A 21,919-nucleotide genomic window follows, 5' to 3' on the forward strand; every position below is an offset into this window, starting at 1 on the left:
TTGAAAAGAATTAAGATTCTGTATTTTTTGCCTAAACACTTTTTAATCCAATCTCAATTTCAATATACATACAAATGTATGACCGAAAATAAATGTAAAAATTATTCTTTTATTGCCAGAACTTTGTTGATTTGTGCTAAGCCAAACGGCGATGACTTTAGAGCTGAGATGTTTCCCTTGTTTAAGATCAGAGACTATACCTTTGGAGATGAGTTTACAGGTTCCCTAAAGAAAAAAAAATTCACAAAAATGTCTCATTGTAAATATGTGATGTTTATAAAAGCTCTACTGTGTAGGACACGTTAGTAAAATGCTTTTCAGAGACATCAGAAAAATATGAAACAAAGTAAACTCAGCAGCGTATTTCTCTTTACTATGTTAATTCAAGAAGCTTTCACCATTATCTGCTGCTGTATAAACTACATGCTGACATAAGTCTTTAGTTGCAGAAAACCAAAGATTAAAAAGGGAAATCAAGCCACATGGGAACAGGCAGTGCAGCTGTTGTACTAAACCAGGTTGTAGTATCACCTTGCCAAAACTGCGTAAATATTTTATTGCTGAAGTACGCATAAAAGAGAACAGCTATGTAACAAGCCCTGTGTGTAGACTACCTTAGAAACTCAAAAATTACCCAGATATTTAGGCAGGTGAAAATTGTTTCATTATTTATTAATAAAATAAAATAAAATGGTATTTAAGGCCTAAGATTCGTAAGTAATACAAAAGCTAAATCTAAAATCTCTTCTCAATAGTGTTTCATTGCCTTATCAACCCTTAAAAAAATACATGTGTAGGTGTGGTTCTACACTTCTTTTCTTTTAATGATCTAATGCAGACTCAACTGGCCGAGGAAATAATCACTAACATGTGCTTAGAACCAGGGTCCATTAATCCCTAGGAGGAAGACAATGGGTCTCTGAACCTCCCTGAAAAAGTGTGCTTTCATTCATTCAGCCGACATATTTACTGAGTGAGTGCCCTCTGCTAGACTTGGGGATGGACTGGGGTACAAAAGAGAATTCCTCTCCTCACAGAATTTACCATCTAGTTCAGTGGCTTTCAAACTTTTTTGACTAAGACCCACAATAAGAAATATAATTTATATCATACTCAATACACCTGTGTATCTGCACACTTATATGATCACACCTATTTATTAATCTGAAGCAAAGGTATGATGAAAAATACCCTTATTGTAAGTGAAGAGGTCTGATATTTTCTATACTATTTCATTTTTTTTAAAAGGCTTGTCATAATTTTTAAAACTGATTTCATAATGTATAATGGGTTGCAATCCACTATATGAGAAACACTGTTTTAAGTATGTGAACTAAATATCAAATGTAGTAATCACACATACAAATATATAATAATAAATGAACTAATTGTTTACAGAAGAGGACAAAGTGCCAGGAGATCATATCAGAGAGCTCTGACCCGGCCTTGAATTGGCAGAATAAGCATACCTTGAGGAAATGGAATTTGAGCTGAGATCTGCCTTAAGTAGATTAGAAGATAAATTAAGGCAGGAAAAGGAAGCACTGGGTCTGCACGAGAGACTAAGAGCTTAGGCAGAGGTCTCGGGCATAAAGGAACATGGTACGTGAATGAAACAAAAGATAGTCCATGTCCATGCAACTCAAAAGTAGATGGTAAGGAAGAAGAGCAATACAAGGCAACTCTGGGGAAGAGAAGGGACAACTCTTGCCAGGCCAGAGAGCTCCGACAAGTGAGGAGCTTAGTTTTTCTCCCTAAAAGTAATGAATGGGAATTCACAACAAGGTTATCCAAAGTGGAAGAATGGAATACTCTTCAGTGAGAACAGAACATCAGTGAGAACAGAAATGGAGAACCTGACAGAAATTTAGGATATAAAAGCAAAAGGACTTGGTGAAGAAGTAGATACATGAGATATGGGCGATCAGGGGGCTGAGAGAGACATGGTTTTCTGGATTAAACAACTGGACGAAATACTGGACAACTCACTGACACACAGACCGCCAGAGCAGGATCAGTTTTGGGGGAGGGAGGGGCAGTGTTTAGATCATAAGCTCAATTTTATTTTTATTATTATTATTATTTTTTAAAAATGTTTGGCCGCACCGCGCAGAATGCAGGATATTAGTTCCCTGACCAGGGATTGAACCCACACCCCCTACAGTGGAAATGCGGAGTCTTAACCACTGCACCACCAGGAAAAGTCCATGAGTTCAGTTTTAGACATGGTGAATTTCAAGTACCTCTGAGATAGCTGGTCAAGAAGAGGGGACAGGATTTCAAGTAGGGAGTTGGATATACTATGGGACGCAATACAGGATAAAGAGAGCATCTAAGATGGAACCCTAAGGAAGGCCAACATTTAAAGGCTGGGCAAGAGAATGAGGAAGGATAGCAACGGGAACAAGTGGCCTGTTAGGAAGAGCAGGAGAGACTGGCTCTTCCAGAAGGCAGAGAAAGCTGTTCCAAGTAGGGAGTAGGCAAGTAGGGAGTTATTTAAGCTACCAGAGAGCAAGGATTATATCTGCCCTGTTCACCACTGCCTCCTAACACCTAGCCAGTGTTTGCCATTATCAGGCAATCAAGTACTGGGAGGAACGGGGGAAAAGAGGGAGAGAGAGGCATAAATACATTCCACCCCTAATAAGAAAAGGAACCCTAACAGAAAGGAACCACTGCTAAAGTATCCTCACATGCATCGTCTCATTTTCTTCTCATAATTCCCCTGGAGGTGAGTATAGCTATGATCCCCTTTCTACAGAAGGAGAAACAGGTTCAGAGTGGTTATGACTTGTCCACAGCCACAATGCCAAATCTGGTCTCCCATTTCTCTCCCCTGCTGAAGAATATATCCCAGAACCCTGGAGCTCAAGTTTAACCCTGAAGGTATCAAGGCAGCAGTTGTCAACCATAAATCAAAGATAAATTTAAGGAAGGATACTGAGATCTGTTAGCGTGTTTCTCTTTTACAGGAAAATTTAAGGACACACAACGTCGTGAAGAGTTAACTAACCACTGGGGTTACATCTGTAACCCCTAATCTAGCTCATCCCTTTGATTCTAGAGAAAGACAGACACAGACTCACAGACACACAACTGCACAAAGACAGGCCTCCACTTCCTCAACCTTAAACTTCTAAAATGTAGGAATAAAAAATTAAGTAATCAGTTGAAAAATAAAACATAAATTTACTCTAAACACAACTCAACATTTTAGGAATAAAGACATGTACACTGTACATTATAGACCAGGAAATTAATGTCCACAACAACAACCCCCCCGCAAAAGAGCAAATTTATTTATTAAACTTTTTTTTTTAATTTATTTTTGGCTGTGTTGGGTCTTCGTTGCTGTGTGCGGGCTTTCTCTAGTTGAGGCAAGTGGGAGCTACTCCTCGCCGCGGTGTGTGGGCCTCCCACTGCAGTGGCCTCTCTCGTTGCGGAGCACAGGCTCCAGGCGCACGGGCTTCAGTAGTTGTGGCTCGCACAGGCTCAGCAGCTGTGGCGCACGGGCCCAGTTGCTCCGTGGCATGTGGGATCCTCCCGGACCAGGGATCAAATCCATGTCCCCTGCACTGGCAGGCAGATTCCCAACCACTGCGCCACCAGGGGAGTCCTATTTATTAAACTTTAATTCCAAAGTTAAACACTTAAATGCTAACATGTCTTGATTACATGCATTAAAGTATTGCCCAAGCCCTGTATAAAATGTAGATTTGCAAAATTTATTTCTACTTGTTAACAGCTGTCTATAATCAAAGACAAACCTCTCAGCATTTAGCTTTGAGGAAGGTATGCAAAAAGAATCATAATTCATGTATTTATACATTTGCTATTAGATATTCCCCCAGTTGGGCAGGAACCAGAACCTGTGTATGTAAATTAAATGATCCATTAAAGTGTTTTAAAACCTATCATATTTTTAACCCTTATTTATATTTATAATTATAAATGCTATAACTTTTACAAGTGTGTAATTAATCTTTGTGAGCATTTTAATACTGAGGCTTACCTCTTCAAAGTTTCAAGCCTTCAGGGAAAGTGAAATTATCTGTTGAAAAAAGTGAAACAGTTTGTCTCTCACTCCCAGCTAGGGTGTGTGGATTTGATTCACCCTCCTACCTTGCTTACATAATGCCATAGGAGAAGAGCAAAGGAGAGTTCAGAGACAAGAAGGACTACTGTCCAAGTCTTTGGCTTTCCCTGCCTGCTACTTGATTTGGTTCAGATTTAGTTTTGATTTACCCCAATATCAAAAACTCTTACCCCAGCGGTTCCCCAAATTAGGAGTATATCAAAACTCCTGAGGCACACCGTGAAAAATAGATGTTTTGGCATCACTTCAGACCTACTGAATCAGAATCTTTGCCACAGATAAAAAGGCAGGGGCAATGGGGGTGGGGAGTGTGGCTGGGAAACACTAGTCTATATTTGGAGAGAATCTTAAACATGGTGGCACATTTTGGATCTTACTTTTGAAAAGTATTCAGGGTTCTAAGTCATCAGACAGACGCCTCTCCAGCGTACTGACTGAAGTAAATTTAGGACATATTGACTGAGATATCTGTCTCTTGTCACAAAAACAGTCACTTCTAAGCACTGGGCAACACCAAATCATTCTGCAAATTTTAAACTGAGATATTAAGACATGTTCACAACTGGCTTATACTATGTTTGGTATGTGGAATTATCCACAGCTTTGGGTTCTAACGGGGAACTTAAAGCTTTCTTTTTTCTTCAACTGCTGGAAAACAAATTCAAACAAGAAGCGAAAGGCTTTAGTTTACATCTTCATGCTTTAGTAACACTGTTGTCTAAATAATGCTTTAAGCGTTTTATATTTATGTAGCAGTGTTCTTTTTTGTTAAAATTAAATTGTCAAATTCAGTCTACAGAGGCAGAATGCAGGCAGCAGATGTCTACACTGCAGAGGTGATTAATTCAGCCTCTTTTGCAGGTCCTATAGAAGAATGCCATCTCCTACAGTTTTAGTGCCTGCTGTTAAAGATAGCAAACATTAAGTCTGTGGCCTACAAAGACACCAGTACACCTGTTTTATAAGCTGAAGGCAAAATCCTGATATCAACCACTGGCACCAAGAGAGGAAAGGCAAGGCAGCAAACTTTAGAGATTCAGGCTCAGAAAAAAATCTTTCTTTAGAGAGGACAAGAACTAGACCACTGAAAAATAATGTGCATTGAATAAACACACACTTGAGAAAAGCTTTAAATTTTATTCTTACTGAAATCCCCATTTCGAGTTAGTGACTAATGCCTTCATTTCAATATACAATTTTGTGGTGGCTGAAGGAGCCAGATCCTTTATCACCTATTCTCAATGGTCAGTCCACGTAATGCTACTGCCATGGTGCAGTGTGGTGTCCTCTCCAGGAGCTGTTAGAGGACAACCTGTTTTTCTTAGCCTGCAGGCTAATGACAGGGAGCCCTGGCATGCACCAGGCTCTGCTCCCTCAACAAGCCACCTTCCCTTTAGCTAAATTCCAAGGAAATAAATAAGTAGCACGGTAATCAGGATATATCTCAGGGAACTCAAATAGGCCTGTCAGGGTTTACAGCCCTTCCTCTATTCTTTTCCTCTCACCTGACTTTATTACTCATCTCTTATTATCATTTAATTTACTTCAGAAGTTCAATGATATACTTATTCATGTACAGAAATAATCATGTATTTTATATGGATAAAAAGCAATAAAATATTTGTACATTCACTAATCCTCATTTAAAAAATTCAGAGTACTCTGTGCTTAAGAGGTAAGTCATTTTCCATAACTTAGCTAACAAATGTATTAATGTATTAGCAATTACCTGGTACACAAACATAAATAATTAAATGCACAGTTCTCAGTAAGTCTCATTTTTACATAACCTGACTCTTCAGATTTATTAAAAGAGATCTACTATGTTTGCAAGGTTCAAGAATGGTTTGCTCAGAATTTTTTTTTTTTTTTTTTTTTTTTTTGCGGTACGCGGGGCTCTTACTGTTGTGGCCTCTTCCGTTGCGGAGCACAGGCTCCGGACGCGCAGGCTCAGCGGCCATGGCTCACGGGCTCAGCCGCTCCGCGGCATGTGGGATCTTCCCGGACTGGGGCATGAACCCGTGTCCCCTGCATCAGCAGGCAGACTCTCAACCACTGCGCCACCAGGGAAGCCCCTGCTCAGGTTACTTTTAAAGATGTTTTTTAAAAAAAGTTCACAAATACTTTCCTCAACTGTCTTGAAGACTCACGTCAACTGCCACATCACAATGATGGGCATAACAGCAACTCAGATTTACTCCTTTTTAACCCTCCTAACCTTATGAAATAGGCACTCTTTTCCTAACCACGTTTTACAAATAAGAAAACAAAGCCCTGAAGAGATTCAGTTCCTCGCCTCCACTCAAAGAGCTGGAAAGCAAAGGGACCAGAATTCTAATGTAGGCTGTCTAACTTCTAAACTCTTAAACACTCTGAATACTCTTACAGTGGGAGTTAAGAGAAACCTACAGGGAGGGAGATGGGAATAATAAGCTCATCTAGCCAACATGGAGGCTTAGGATCAGTTAAAGGAGACAGGGATGGCAAGGAAACTGATCACAGCTGGTAACAATTCTTTGAAAATTATGAGAGTTGGGGTAGTGTCAGAGATGGCTATAGGGTGTGAGGGAAGGCAAGATTTGGAGGTGAAAAGAGAAAGGATAAAGGGTATTGGGCTAAAAGTAACTTGGCTGTCTCTGCATTACCCTATCAAATACATGACGCGTCAGAGGTGTGACTCCTCCCAATTAGGAGACAGAAGTCCTAAGATTACTTCTCATTTGCTAAAATGTTTTTTCATGTGAAGATGATCATGTGTACATGATTGTATATTTCAACAATTTTTTAGAACAAAATAAAAATCATATTATGGAAACATCAAGTTCTAATTAAAACTTAAGGGAAAAACTGGTAATTTTTGGAGGGAAATTTGGCAGCAATTACAAAACCCAAAATGCCGATACCAACTGTTCTGGCATTTCTACTACTAAGAATCTATTCCTCAAAAGCATTTGCACAAATCCACACATACACAAAGAATGGTCACAGCAGCACTGCACATAGTAGGAAAAAAATGAAAACAACTTCAAAATCCTTCAGTATGTTAATGATTAAATATATCCAGAGTATGTAATACTACATGCAACACTTAACACAGTACAAGACCTATTTGTACTAACAAGAGAAGATATTCATGATATATTAAAAGAAAAAAGAAACTGCAAAAAATAAGTTTTTTAAATTGTTTTTTAAAAATTGCATACATGTGTGCACAAAGAAAACTTGCCTCTGAAGACTCTAAACCACACTGTCAGCCATGGTTGCCAGGGAATAAGGGAGCTACTGGAGACTAAGGCAGGGGAGCTGGTGGGAGCCAGTGAGTTCTTGTCTTTTTATCTTCAGATACTTCTATACTTCCATACATCTTTTCAACAAGCAGTCTTCTTTTTCTTTTTTTTACTTTTAAGTTTCACACTACCGTACTTTGAGATAGCACATTTAAAGCAACTTTAATTCTGTCCTATAGATAGATTTGCTAATTACATTGACCACCAGTAGTAGGTCATACCTTTGTTTCACCAACTGTCAACACCAGAACGGTCTACGATAGAAAGGATAATGCCTGTAATAACAAAATTATCTCCCTAGGATAACTGCACAAACTGATTGCTAATGCAAGCCCAATTACAAGGACTATGACCCTGGACAGAGAAACAAAATGAAGAGAGATGTGACATGAGGCCTCCATCAAACAACTCCAACTGTCACTCACTGCTAGATTTGGAACACGTTATGTGTACAAGAATAAATCTCCAGGTTCTTACCAAGAACAAAATGGAATAAAAAATGATACGGTTACTTTTTTTTAAAAGTATAGCTGGCTTCCCTGTTGGTGCAGTGGTTGAGACTCTGCCTGCCGATGCAGGGGACACGGGTTCGTGCCCCGGTCTGGGAAGATCCCACATGCCACGAAGCAGCTGGGCCCGTGAGCCATGGCCGCTGAGCCTGCGCGTCCGCAGCCTGTGCTCCGCAACGGGAGAGGCCACAACAGTGAAAGGCCCGCATACCGCAAAAAAAAAAAAAAAGTATAGCTGATTTACAGTATTAGATTAGTTTTAGGTGTACAGCATAGTGGTTCAGTATTTTTACAGATTACACTCCGTCAAAGGTTATTACAAGATAATGGCTATAAATTTTCTGTGCTATATACAATATATCCCTGTTGCTTATCTATTTTATACACAGTAGTTTATATCTCTTAATCTCATACCCCTAATTTACCCCTCCCTTCCTTCTCTCACCCCTCTGGTAACACTAATTTGTTTTCTGTGTCCGTAAGTCTGTTTCTGTTTTGCTACATACATTTGTTTTTATTATTTTTTAGATTCCACATATCAGTGATATCATATAGTATTTGTCCTTCCCTGTCTGACTTATTTCACTGAGCATAATAGTCTCTAGGTCCATCCATATTGCTACAAGTGGCAAAATTTCATTCTTTTATATGGCCGAGTAGTATTCCACTGCATTTATATACCACTTCTTCTTTAACTATTTGTCAGTTGATGAACACTTGGGTTGCTTCCACATCTTGGCTATTCTAGATAAATAGTGCTGCTATGAACACTGGGGTGCAAGTATCTTTTAGAATTACTGTTTTCATTTTTACTGCATAAATATTCAGGAGTGGATCGTATGTTAATTCTATTTTTTTTTTAATATTTATTTATTTAGGCTGTGCTGGGTCTTAGCTCCGGCATGAAGGATCTTTTTTAGTTGCGGCATGTGGACTCTTAGTTGTGGCATACATGTGGGATCTAGTTCCCTGACCAGGGATTGAACCCGGGCCCCCTGCATTGGGAGTGTGAAGTCTTAGCCACTGGACCACCAGGGAAGTCCTGTTACTTCTATTTTTAGTGTTTTTTTTTTTTTTTTGGAGGAACCTCCATACTGTTTTCCACAGTGGTTGCAACAATTTACATTCCCACCATCAGTGTATGAGGGTCCCCTTTTCTCCACATCCTCTCCAACATTTGTTATTTGTAGACTTTTTGATGACTGTCACTCTGACAGGAGTGAGGTGATATCTCATTGTTGTTTTAATTTGCATTTCTCTAATAATTAGTGATGTTGACCATATTTTCATGTGTCTATTAGCCATCTGTATGTCTTCTTTGAAAAAAATGTCTATTCAGGTCTTTGCCCATTTTTTGATTGGGTTATTTTTTTTGATATTGAGTTGCATGAGCTGTTTGTATATTTTAGATATTAATCCCTTGTCGGTCATGTCATTTGCAAATATTTTCTCCCATTCTGTAGGCTGTCTTATCGTTTTGTCAATGGTTTCCTTTGCTGTGCAAAAGCTTCGAAGTTTAATTAGGTTTTGCTTTTATTTCTTTTGACTTAGAAGACAGATCCAAAAAAATATTGCCATGATTTATGTCAAGGAGAGTTCTGCCTATATTTTCTTCTAGAAGTTTTATGGTTTCAAGGGCTTACATTTAAGTCTTTAATCCATTTTGAATTTATTTTTGTTTATGGTGGGAGGAAATGTTCTAATCTCTGTTTCACATGTGGCTGTCCAGCTTTCCCAGAACCACATGTTGAAGAGACTGTCTTTTCTCCATTGTATATTCTTGCCCGCTTTGTTGTAGATTAATTGACCATAGGTGTGTGAATTTATTTCTGGGCTCTCTATTCTGTTCCACTGATCTATGTGTCTGGTTTCTGTACCAGTACCATGCTGTTTTGATTACTGTAGCTTTGTAATATAGTTTGAAGTGTGGGAGGGTGATAGCTCCAGCTTTGTTCTTTTCTCTCAAGATTGCTTTGGCAATTCTGGGTCTTCTGTGGTTCCATATGAATTTTAGAATTTTTTGTCCTAGTTTTGTGGAAAATGTCATGGGTATTTTGATAGAGATTCCATCAAATCTGTAGATTGCTTTGGGTGGTATAGCCATTTTAACAATATTAATTCTTCCAATTCAAGAGCATGAGATATCTTTCCATTTCTGTATCATCTTCAATTTTCTTCATCAGTGTTTTATTGTTTTCAGAGTATAGGTCTTTCACCTACTTGGTTAAGTTTATTCCTAAGTATTTTACTCTTTTTGATGCAATTTTTAACAGGTCTTTTTTCTACATTCTTTTTCTGATATTTCATTGTTAGTGTATAGAAATGCAACAGATTTCTGTATATTAACCTTGCATCCTGCAACTTTACTGAATTCATTTACCAGTTTTTGGGTGAAGACTTTAGGGCTTTCTCTGCAAATAATGACAGTTTTACTTCTTCCCTTTCAATCTGGATGCCTTTTATTTGGTTTTCTTGTCTGATTGCTGTGGCTAGGTCTTCCAATACTGTGTCAAATAGAAGTGGTGAGAGTGGGCATCCTTGTCTTGTTCCTGAATTTGGAAGAAAGGCTTTCAGCTTTTCACCACTGAGTATGATTTTAGCTATGGGTTTCTCATAAATGGCCTTTACTACATAATAAAGGACACTGTTACTTTTTGTTTAACAAACTGTGAGTGCCCATCACTTTTTTTTTATTTTTTAATTTTTATTTATTTACTTATTTTTGGAGTATAGTTGCTTCCACAATGTTGTGTTGGCTTCTACTGCACAGCAAAAGGAATCAGTCATACATATACATATATCCCCTCCCTTTTGGATTACCCTCCCATTTAGGATACTACAGTGCATTAAGTACAGTTCCCTCTGCTACACAGTATGTTCCCATCAGTTGTCTATTTTATACATAGTACCAATAGTGTATATCTGTCAATCCCAATCTCCCAGTTCCTCCCAACCTCCCCCTTTCCCCCTTGGTATCCATACAACATTTGTTCTCTAGGTCTGTGTCTCTATTTCTGCTTGGCAAATAAGGTCATCTATACCATTTTTTAAAATTCCACATATGCGTTAATATATGATATTTGTTTTTCTCTTTCTGACTTACTTCACTCTGTATGACACTTGCTAGGTCCATCCATGTCTCTACAAATGACCCAATTTCATTCCTTTTAATGGCTGAGTAATATTCCTTTGTATATATGTACCACATCTTCTTTATCCATTAATCTGTCGATGGGCATTTAGGTTGCTTCCATGTCCTGGCTACTGTAAATAGTGCTACTACGAATACCAGGGTGCATGGGTCTTTCTGTATTATGGTTTTCTCTGGGTATATGCGCAGTAGTGGGATTGCTGGGTCGTATGGTAGTTCCATTTTTAGGATTTGAAGGAATCTCCATACTGTTTTCCATAGTGGCTGTATCACTTTACATTCCCACCAACAGTGTGAGAGGGTTCCCTTTTCTCCACACCCTCTCCAGCACTTATTGTTTATAGATTTTTTGATGATGGCCATTCTGACTGGTGTGAGGTGATGCCTCATTGTAGTTTTGATTTGCATTTCTCTAATAATTAGTGATGTTGAGCATCTTTTCATGTGCCTCTTGGCCATCTGTATGTCTTCTTTGGAGAAATGTCTACTTATAGGTCTTCTGCCCATTTTTGGATTGGGTTGTTTGCTTTTTTGATATTGAGCTGCATGAGCTGCTTGTAAATTTTGGAGCTTAATCCTTTGCCCGTTGCTTCGTTTGCAAATATTTTCTCCCATTCTGAGGGTTGTCTTTTTGTCTTGTCTATGGTTTCCTTTGCTGTGCAAAAGCTTTTAAGTTTCATTAGGTCCTATTTGTTTATTTTTGTTTTTATTTTCATTACTCTAGGAGGTGGGTCAAAAAAGATCTTGCTGTGATTTGTGTCGAAGAGTGTTCTGCCTATGTTTTCATCTAAGAGTTTTACAGTGTCTGGCCTTACATTTAGGTCTTTAATCCATTTTCAGTTTATTTTTTGTGTATGGTGTTAGGAAGTGTTCTAATTTCATTCTTTTACATGTAGCTGTCCAGTTTTCCCAGCACCACTTATTGAAGAGACTGTCATTTCTCCACTGTGTATTTTTGCCTCCTTTGTCATAGATTAGGTGACCACAGGCGTGCGGATTTATCTCTGGGCTTTCTATCCTGTTCCATTGATCTATATTTCTGTTTTTGTGCCAGTACTATACTGCCTTGATTACTGTAGCTTTGTAGTATAGTCTGAAGTCAGGGAGCCTGATTCCTCCAGCTCCATTTTTCTTTCTCAAGATTGCTTTGGCTATTGGGGTCTTTTGTGTTTCCATACAAATTGTAAAAATTTTTTGTTCTAGTTCTGTGAAAAATGCCGTTGGTAATTTGATAGGTATTGCTTTGAATCTGTAGACTGTTTGGATAGAACAGTCATTTTCAAAATATTGATTCTTCCGGAGCTTCCCCAGTGGTGCAGTGGTTGAGAGTCCGCCTGCCGGTGCAGGGGACACGAGTTCGATCTCTGGCCTGGGGGGATCCCACACGCCACGGGGTGGCTGGGCCCGTGCGCCACAACTACTGAGCCTGCACTCTAGAGCTTGCAAGCCACAACTGCTGTGCCCGCGCACCACAACTACTGAGGCTGCATGCCATGACTGCTGGGGCCCACGTGCCTAGAGCCCGTGCTCTGCAGCAGGAGGGGCCACGGCGGTGGGAGGCCTGCGCACCACAACCAGAGAAAGCCCACGTGCAGCAAAAATGACCCGGTGCAGCCAAAAATGAATAAATAAAATAAATTTTAAAAATATATATTGATTCTTCCAATCCAAGAACATGGTATATCTCTCCATCTGTTTGTGTTGTCTTTGATTTCTTTCATCAGTATCTTATAGTTTTCTGCATACAGGTCTTTTGCCCCCTTAGTTAAGGTTTATTCCTTGGTATTTTATTCTTTTTGTTGCTATGGTAAATGGGATTGTTTCCTTAATTTCTTTCTCTGATCTTTCGTTGTTAGTACATAGGAATGCAAGAGATTTCTGTGTATTAATTTTGTATCATGCAACTTTACTAAATTCATTGATTAGCTCTAGTAGTTTTCTGGTGGCATCTTTAGGACTTTTCTATGTATAGTATCATGTCATCTGCAAACAGTGACAGTTTTACTTCTTCATTTCCAATTTGGATTCCTTTTATTTCATTTACTTCTCTGATTGCCATGGCTAGGCCTTCCAAAACTATGTTGAATAATAGTGGCAAGAGTGGACACCCTTGTCTTGTTCCTGATCTTAGAGGAAATGCTTTCAGTTTTTCACCATTGAGAATGATGTTTGCTGTGGGTTTGTCATAGATGGCCTTTATTATGTTGAGGTAGTTTCCCTCTATGCCCACTTTCTGGAGAGTTTGTATCATAAAAGGGTGTTGAATTTTGTCAAAAGCTTTTTCTGCATCTATTGAGATGATCATATGGTATTTATTCTTCAATTTGTTAATATGGTGTATCACATTGATTTGCATATACTGAAGAATCCTTGCATCCCTGGGATAAATCCCACTTGATCATGGTGTATGATCCTCTTAATGTGTTGTTGGATTTAATGTGTTGCTAGTATTTTGTTGAGGATTTTTGCATCTATGCTCATCGGTGATATTGGCCTGTAGTTTTCCTTTTTGTGACATCTTTGTCTGGTTTTGGTATCAGGGTGATGGTGGCCTCATAGAATGAATTGGGGAGTGTTCCTTCCTCTGCAGTTTTTTGGAAGAGTTTGAGAAGGACAAGTGTTAGCTCTTCTCTAAATGTCTGATAGACTTCACCTGTGAAGCCATCTGGTCCTGGGCTTTTTTGGGGGGGCTGCGTTGGGTCTTCATTGCTGCACGAGGGCCTTCTTCTAGTTGCGGCAAGCGGAGGCTACTCTTTGTTGCGGTGCGCAGGCTTCTTATTGCGGTGTGTGGGCTTCTCATTGCGGTGGCATCTCTTGTTGCAGAGCACGGGCTCTAGGCGCGCGATCTTCAGTAGTTGTGGCACACAGGCTAAGTAGTTGTGGCTCACAGGCTCTAGAGAGCAGGCTCAGTAGTTGTGGCGCACGGGCTTAGTTGCTCCACGCCATGGGGGATCTTCCCAGACCAGGTCTCAAATCCGTGTCCTCTGTACTGGCAGGCAGATTCTTAACCACTGCGCCCCCAGGGAAGTCCCAGTGTGCCCATTACTTTCTTAAATATTGTCCTTAGGGAGGCTGGCAAAATACACAGGTCATAGTTTCAGCCCTGATGGAGCTTATAATCAAGTAAACATAAGCTATACAACAGACATGGGATGGCTGAATAGATTTGCTTGTTTGGTAATATCTGGAAGAGACTGAATAGACATATATATGATGGCTGGGACACAGAAGCATTCAAAGGCTAAATTAAGCAGGACAGGCAAGCATGAATGGAATTTACAGTGCTAGTTTTATAAGAACCATCCTCAAACAAATTGAAATGTCTGATGAAAGAACAACACTCAAATGCACACTTGGGTAGAACTACAAGAGGCACATCTTTGGAGTATGGATCCTAGGTGCCTCCTGTGTCTCTGTAAAAAATACAATCACCAAAGAGTCACAGAATCGGGAGTGGAAAACATCTTAGATGTCATGTGTCCACCCTCACCTGACATGAATACAACTGACCCTTAAACAACTAGGTTTGAATTACATGGGTCCACTTAGACGGACTTTTTTTTTTCAATAGTAAATACTACAGTACTACATAATCCCCAGTTGAATCCACAGACGTGGAACTGCAGATACAGAAGAACTGTGGGCATGAGGAACCACAGGTATAGAGGACCGCAGGTACCCAGGACCGAATGACTATAAGTTACACGTGGAATTTCAACTGTGCAGACGGTTGATGCCCCTAACCCCCAAGTTGCTCCTGGGTCAACTTTACATCCCTTCTACATCTGGCTAACTGAGATGGTATCTCTGGACACATGACACTGAAGTGAGGGATGAATCTAGCCTACTCTGGGGATTGACTCAAGCTCTGGGAGTAGAAGGGCCACAGAAATGACACCCTTTCCCTCTGTTCCAAGCAGAGACCAATGCCACAGTTTCCACTCCATTTGTCCCTTTTTGTTGTAGTTTGCCCAGTACAGGCTATCCCATAGGGAGGTCACTAAAAGAAAGAGCAAAAGGAAAAAAGTAGAAGAGGAGGAAATATGTGCCAGACAGTCAGAGCACAGCAAGCTGACCTACAATTCTATTATCATCCATCCCCCAATTGGTTTCTTCCCTCTTCTTTTTAACTATGACTACTTACGGGTACCCCAACATAAGGTAAACTCTCTCTTTTCTTTAATATTTTACACATGTATATATTATATGACTAAAATTTTTCCAACGCTGCTAGTGAAGATTATGAACATTTTAAATATGAGGAAAAAAATGAGTCTCACCCAGGGTCACATAGGTAATACACAGAAGAGACAATGCTGTACTCTAGGCCTCCAGGTTTCAAATTCAATGTTCTGTCCCTACACCACAATTTACTAATTTATAATGCACTCCTTTAATAAGAAGCATAAAAGACCAAAAAAGGCTCGGTTGAATTAATCAAGAGAGTTGGGTTAGCACTAAGAAATCAGTAAATTTCCAAATAAATACTTAGCAAAGACAATAGCTTTTTCTTAACAATATGGAAGCTAGAAAGTTTTTTGGGTTTTTTTTGTTTTGTTTTGTTTTTTGCGGTATGCGGGCCTCTCACTGTTGTGGCCTCTCCCATTGCAGAGCACAGGCTCCGGACGTGCAGGCTCAGCAGCCATGGCTCACGGGCCCAGGCGCTCCGCAGCATGTGGGATCTTCCCGGCACGAACCCGTGTCCCCTGCATCGGCAGGCGGACTCTCAACCACTGCGCCACCAGGGAAGCCCATAAGTCTTATTTGAATATAAAACCAAGACAAACAATTTTGCTTATCAATGCAAAACTACAACTGGCAATCTCCTTGGAGGGCCATTAACATTAACTATCTTACACCCACTTTTTAGCATACAGTGATTGATTTAATCTAATCACAATTATGCAGGACATTTCATGAAAACAAAATGAAATGTAAAAAACTGACAAGGACTGAACTATTATGATGACTACTTCTATATTCCGACTACTTTCACTCAACCTGTGATCCTGGATAAGTCACTAACCCATTCTCCTTGGCTTCTTAGTCTAGAAACTATTACAATTATAAATTTGCAATATGTAGCTTACAAGGAAATTTTGAGAAACAATATGCCTGAAATAGACTTGAAAAAGCTTTTAATTCCTCAGCATAAAATTCTTTTAAAAATAAAATATTTCAAAATAGTAAGTAAAGCAACTAATAGAATTTTAAGAAGCATTAGGACAAGTTCACAAGGAAAAGGAAAAACCTTACTGTTATCATCAACATAATTCGTATTTACTTAAAAATTATATTATGAATTTCTCTTATAAAGGATTTAGATAAGCTAAACCTCATTCTGTTTAAGATATATATAGATACCTATTAAGATAGACACCTATAGATACCTATTAAGATAATCTAATCTAAATCCTATCCTAACCCTATTTATCTAGCAAGGTAAAAGTGATGCTTTTCCTTAGAGAAACATGAACTCTTCCCAACATTCATGTTCAAGACATTTTTCTCAAAGAAAAAATACACCCTCGAAACCATACAAGGAAATACTGCTTTTAAAATGAGTTAGAAAACGCTTAATGTACAGATGTTTGAAGGCAGGTGGGACCATGTAGTCAAATAACTGCAAAACATTTTAAATCCCACCCCCTACTAAGTCATCAATCTAACAGTTAAAATAGGACCCTCCAGGGAGCAGATTTCCCATTTCAACACTTAAGGTCATGGCCTGCTTTCTACCTCTCTTCTTTTTTTGCCACTTGTCACACTAGAATGGAAGGCAGGAAGGCAGCTTGTGTAATTGGCCCATTTCCAGGCTAGGAGCAAATCTTATGATAAATTAAGTGGAGAGAAAGCTGGCAGGATAAAGTTCTCAAGTTCACTGCTTTCGTGAAGCTGTTCTCATGCAAAAGTTATTTGAAAATCACATTGAGTCTAAAGCTAACCTGCATTCTGCCCTTGATATTTCCTTAGACATCTTTTTCTTCTAATTTTAGAAAGTCTGAGAGAAATATAATGTCATGTGAACACTTTCTCACATCCAAGTTTAGGTTAGATTTGTTTCATTAGTCCCACTATTTCGACACAGAAATGCATTTTAAAAGCTTTTAGATAAGAAACTTTGGGGGCTGCTATCCTTCAAAACAAGGAAGACAAATGCAGAACAAACACCTTACTGTTGATGTGGACCTCTGGTTAAACTAAAACTCAGAGAACAAAATGACCAAATGGAATATATGAATTTTAAAAAAAGGAAAAAGAGAGAGTGCATAAAAGTTTGAAGAAATGGTATATGCTATTCTTCTGCCTTCAATGAGCGATTTAATAGGAAGCCACAAATAGGCTCCTGAGAAATCTCTGAGATGACTGTTAGCTGGCCTGAATTTTCACAAGGTAACATGATTGAGACAGATGATACGACAGAGCAGAAGCCTGCTTAAAAAGTCCTTGAATGTATGTGCTTTTGGTGGGTCCAGGGTACTTCTGTGGCAGACTTGTTTACAATCCTGTTACTCAACACTGGCAGACTCTACCAAGTAAAATGCTTTACACACCTTATAACAGCTACTTTAATAAAGCTGAGACTGACATGGAGAGCACTAGAAGAAATATGTCTATGTGGATTTTCCCCTGACATAAAAGACATATTAAAAGTATCATAAGCTACCAGGAGACTTGTAAAAGAATGTTCACAGCAGCTCTATTCAAAACAAGGTTCATCAACAGTGGGAGAGACAAATAAATTGTGGTGTCCTCATACCTAGAATACTCTATAGAGTATGAGCTGTCGAATAAGGAGCCACTAGCCATGTGGCTATTGAACACTGGCAATGTGGCTAGAGCTTGATGTGAGATGTGCTGTAAGTGTAGAACAGACAACAGATTTTCAAAGACTTAATATGGAAAAGAAGTGAAATATATCAATATTTTTGTTGAATTGATATTTATGAATGTTGGTATGATATGAATATATTGAATTGATTTTTTAGATATATTGAGATAAATAAAACATTATTAACATTAATTTTACTTGCTTCTTTTTAAGTGAAGCTAACAAGATATTTTAACTTATACATGTAGCTCACACTGTACTTCTATTGGTATTTCTGGTGCTGCTTTAGAGCAATGAAAGTGAATGAACTAATGGTACGTGAAACAATATGAATAAATCATATAAACATGATTTTGAATGAAAGAAGTCAGATACATAACGTTTAAAATCAGATAAGACTAAACCAGTGTTTAGTGATGTTAACGTTAAAACACAAAGCACCAAAGAAGTGATTACCGTAAAAAATCAGGCAATGATTACCATGGGAAACAGAAAGGAGCCTATGACTGACTGGAAGGGGACACGTGGAACCCTCCAAAGTGCCGAGAGTCATCTATCTCTTGGCGGGGATGCTGGTTCACTTTGTTAATCTACACATACATATTCTATGCACTTTTCTGTGTTATATCTCACAATTTTAAAAGTTTTTAAGAAATGATCTCAAACTGCTTTCCTTAAACATTTATATTTGCTACATCAAGTAAGGACTTTGAAGAAAACCTAAAAGGATAGGGTTGAGTGACTGACTAGTCCCATATTTCAACTATATGTTGACAGTTGATACATGTGTTTACAAATAAGTGAGATAACAAGTTCAGTGTATAAAAGACTTAAAAGAAACCCTTTTTGAGATTTCTTACACATAATAATAATAATCATATCCTAAACTCTCTCTATATAAATTCTCATCTTTTTCTAAGAATAAGTTACTTTCTTAATATGAGGCATCATATCAGAAACTTACTGCCTTGGAAAATAAATTTTTTAAGAAAATGAAAAAAATTCTGAATATGCGCAAGTCAGTTTACTGACAACAGCTGACAAAGGTGAATTTGTGTTTACTATAACTGATACCTAGTATTTGATGAAATTTTACAAAACATAAACATATAAGAGCCAAGCTTTAACAAACGAGAAATTTTTCTGAGCAGAAAAGACTTGGTATCTAGTAGAAGGTACAAAACATTTCAAAAGAAATGTTTTAGGATGCAAAACTAAATTTAAACCTTCAGCTACCTAAGAGCAATGCTGATGATCTAATTCATATTTAATTCATTTTCATGCAAAAGAATTAAATTTATAAATGAAAAATAATCCAGAGAAGCAATCTATAGAATGATTATTTATACTCACCATGAACTTGGTTGATTTCTGAATTCTGGGAAAGAATTTCATCTGCCAATTTTTGAGCAGTTGGCAAAACTTCTGTGTGGTGCACTGTGATCAAATACTGTACAAACTTTTGTAGTTGGTCTCTATTCATTTGAAAGAGAGTCTCTGAAATGGGAAGATGCAATTTGACCTGATCTGGCTTGCGGATGCGGTATAAAGACAGTGCCACAACATGGGCACAATAAAATATGTCCTTGTTTCCACAGCTGCAGGTCACTGAGGTAATCTTGCAACGATCAAAGCTGATGGCCACGTTACAAACAGTTTCTGGCTCCGATTGTATTGCAGGTTCTGTCACTGTGCCACTCAAGTGGAAACCTATGTGAAAGAAGGGGAGGAGAGTTCAGTTTCTGCATTCAGATGCTACAAAATATATATATATATTTTTTTCCTGTACGTGGGCCTCTCACTGTTGTGGCCTCTCCCGTCGCGGAGCACAGGCTCCGGACGCGCAGGCTCAGCGGCCATGGCTCTCGGGCCCAGCCGCTCCGCGGCATGTGGGATCTTCCCAGACTGGGGCACGAACCCGTGTCCCCTGCATTGGCAGGCAGACTCTCAACCACTGCGCCACCAGGGAAGCCCTACAAAATATTTTAATTCTTTGAAATGCGCAGTGCTTGACAGCTGCAAGAATAAAACATGACAGCTTTTATTTTCAAGTAAAAACATTCAGGCCACTCCAACCTCCCTCTCCCTGCACCTTACAAGTAAAAAATAAATGCTATTTAACAGACATGCTGAAGTAGTTTATTACACAGCCATATGAAAACACTTACTGCAGTATACCACCATCACACCTATATATATGTATATTCATACACCACATCATACCTATACCTAGACCATAGCTTACCTAGAGTAAGCCATCATTACTGTTCTAAATCTGTGTGTGGTATATACCTGACCAAAATCCCCTAGATCAGTAGTTTTCTCCCCCAGCATTCCACCCTTTTTTAAACAACTTTTTAAAAATAGAGTAGGCCAGCTCAGCTTTCTTCTCAACAAACTCCTCCCTTCCTTCCACCTTTATTCCAGGCAGCCCCAATATTGCAACGTCTCTGAGCAGTATGTGCAGGGGGAACTGCAAAGCCCATCAAATCGCACGAATACCATAGCTGAAGTAGCTCAATGACTATTTTCTTTCCTATCATACAGAGTAAAGCTGGTACAGAGGTAGGCTTTTAAACATGCTCACATGCTCACATGGGTGCACAAAATCACCAAGTGGCAAGGGGCCTTAGAGGCCTTGTAGCCTCAACTTAGAACCACACAGGAACCCTCCACAACCTCCCTCACCAATGGCACTTGGCCGCTGCTTCGAAGGATCCAGAAATGAGACACTCAACCCGCACAGGCAGCAACAGTTCCTTGGATAGCTCTAGCTACAGCTCACAGCCAATGAAAACTGCCTCTCGCTGCCGCTGCCACCAGTCAGTCAGTCTCGTCCTGTTTGGCCAGGGCATACATCCCCCTCACTCCTTTTCCCTAAATATGGGGAAGCTTATCCTGAATGTTTTTTGGCACAGCATTCAGTTCCATCTACCCTCTCTGAAAGCCACATGCAGAGGGCCAGTGATAAACATTAAGGGGAAACCTCCAGGGCACAGGCTTACCTCAGGATTAAGTACCCGACAGAAACTTGAATGTCAGAAATGTAATGAAGCCTCTGACTCTCTCAGCCTTCCACTGTCTATGCTACTTGAATAAAATTTACCTAGCAGGCCACTATTTCTCCAGGTTCCCCTTAAATCACAAGGAGAAGGATCTTTTCACCATGTGGGAACTCTGGAAAGGATGCTGCACGTGGAGCTACAGAGATGTGACACGAGAAGGACAGCCAGATGATGCCTAGAGTTCACATGTGGGGCATCTGAACCCTACTTACTATCTCTTTCAAGAGAGGGGTTCCTTTAGGCCAGGGTGCTGGGAGAAACATTATTCAACTTACGAGAAATCTTTCAGAGTAATGTAACTTCATCTTGATAATTCATATTCAGCAACACAGTGGAAAGAGAAAAGTGTTGTCATATTTTTTTACCAGATTATCAACTTAAGAAGTGCATTTCCAAAAATCAAGTCACTACTACTGCTTCACAATAAGGAATTCTGATAACCGTAGTACGGTAACCTCTGGTTTTCTTCCACAGAGATTATCCCTGTTTTTAAATGGATATTCCAGTCTCCTCCTCCATCTCTTTTGGTCAAGAAGTTTTTTTGGAAAACCGCAATTAAAGAAAGGATACATAGCAAATATAATCATATTTTTAAAAAAATTTTAATGTATTTCCCCACGAGAAAAAAAGATCACATAAAAAGTAAACACCCAGGAAAATTTTAGAAATGAAGAATAATAAGAGCAGTCTTGCCTTCTTGTATACCAGTGTGCTAAAAGCTTACAATAATTAAAAGTCCATGGGACAGGCACAGATTAAGACAAGAAAAAGATCAATGGATCATAAATAAGTCCAGAAAGTTTCCAAGGATATTCTGTATACTTAGTGCAAAGGTTCTCTGTTTTCTACCTGTCACATATATATGTGTACAGAAGAAACTAGCTGTCACTATAGAAAGATAGTTATCATAAACTAACCATTTATAAAATCAATCTCTCCCAGCTTAACACTATTTTATTTCTCCTTATCCACCAAGTCA

The 21,919-nt window shown here is 39.0% G+C and overlaps 1 protein-coding gene across 1 annotated transcript in view; it reads right to left on the reverse strand.

Annotated features, from left to right (window-relative positions):
• ZSWIM6 (zinc finger SWIM-type containing 6) overlaps positions 1–21,919 on the reverse strand; it is a gene marked incomplete at its 3' end in the record, with an annotated part of 203,647 nt that overhangs the window by 55,548 nt on the left and 126,180 nt on the right. The window contains exon 2 of the mRNA XM_082837232.1: positions 19,229–19,585. Within this exon, the coding sequence (XP_082693358.1) occupies positions 19,229–19,585 (357 nt within the window). The remainder of the gene's footprint in view (positions 1–19,228; positions 19,586–21,919) is intronic.

The sequence above is a fragment of the Leucopleurus acutus genome (genome assembly GCF_964270905.1).
Source record: "Leucopleurus acutus genome assembly, chromosome: 3".
Taxonomy (NCBI): Eukaryota; Metazoa; Chordata; class Mammalia; order Artiodactyla; family Delphinidae; genus Leucopleurus; species Leucopleurus acutus.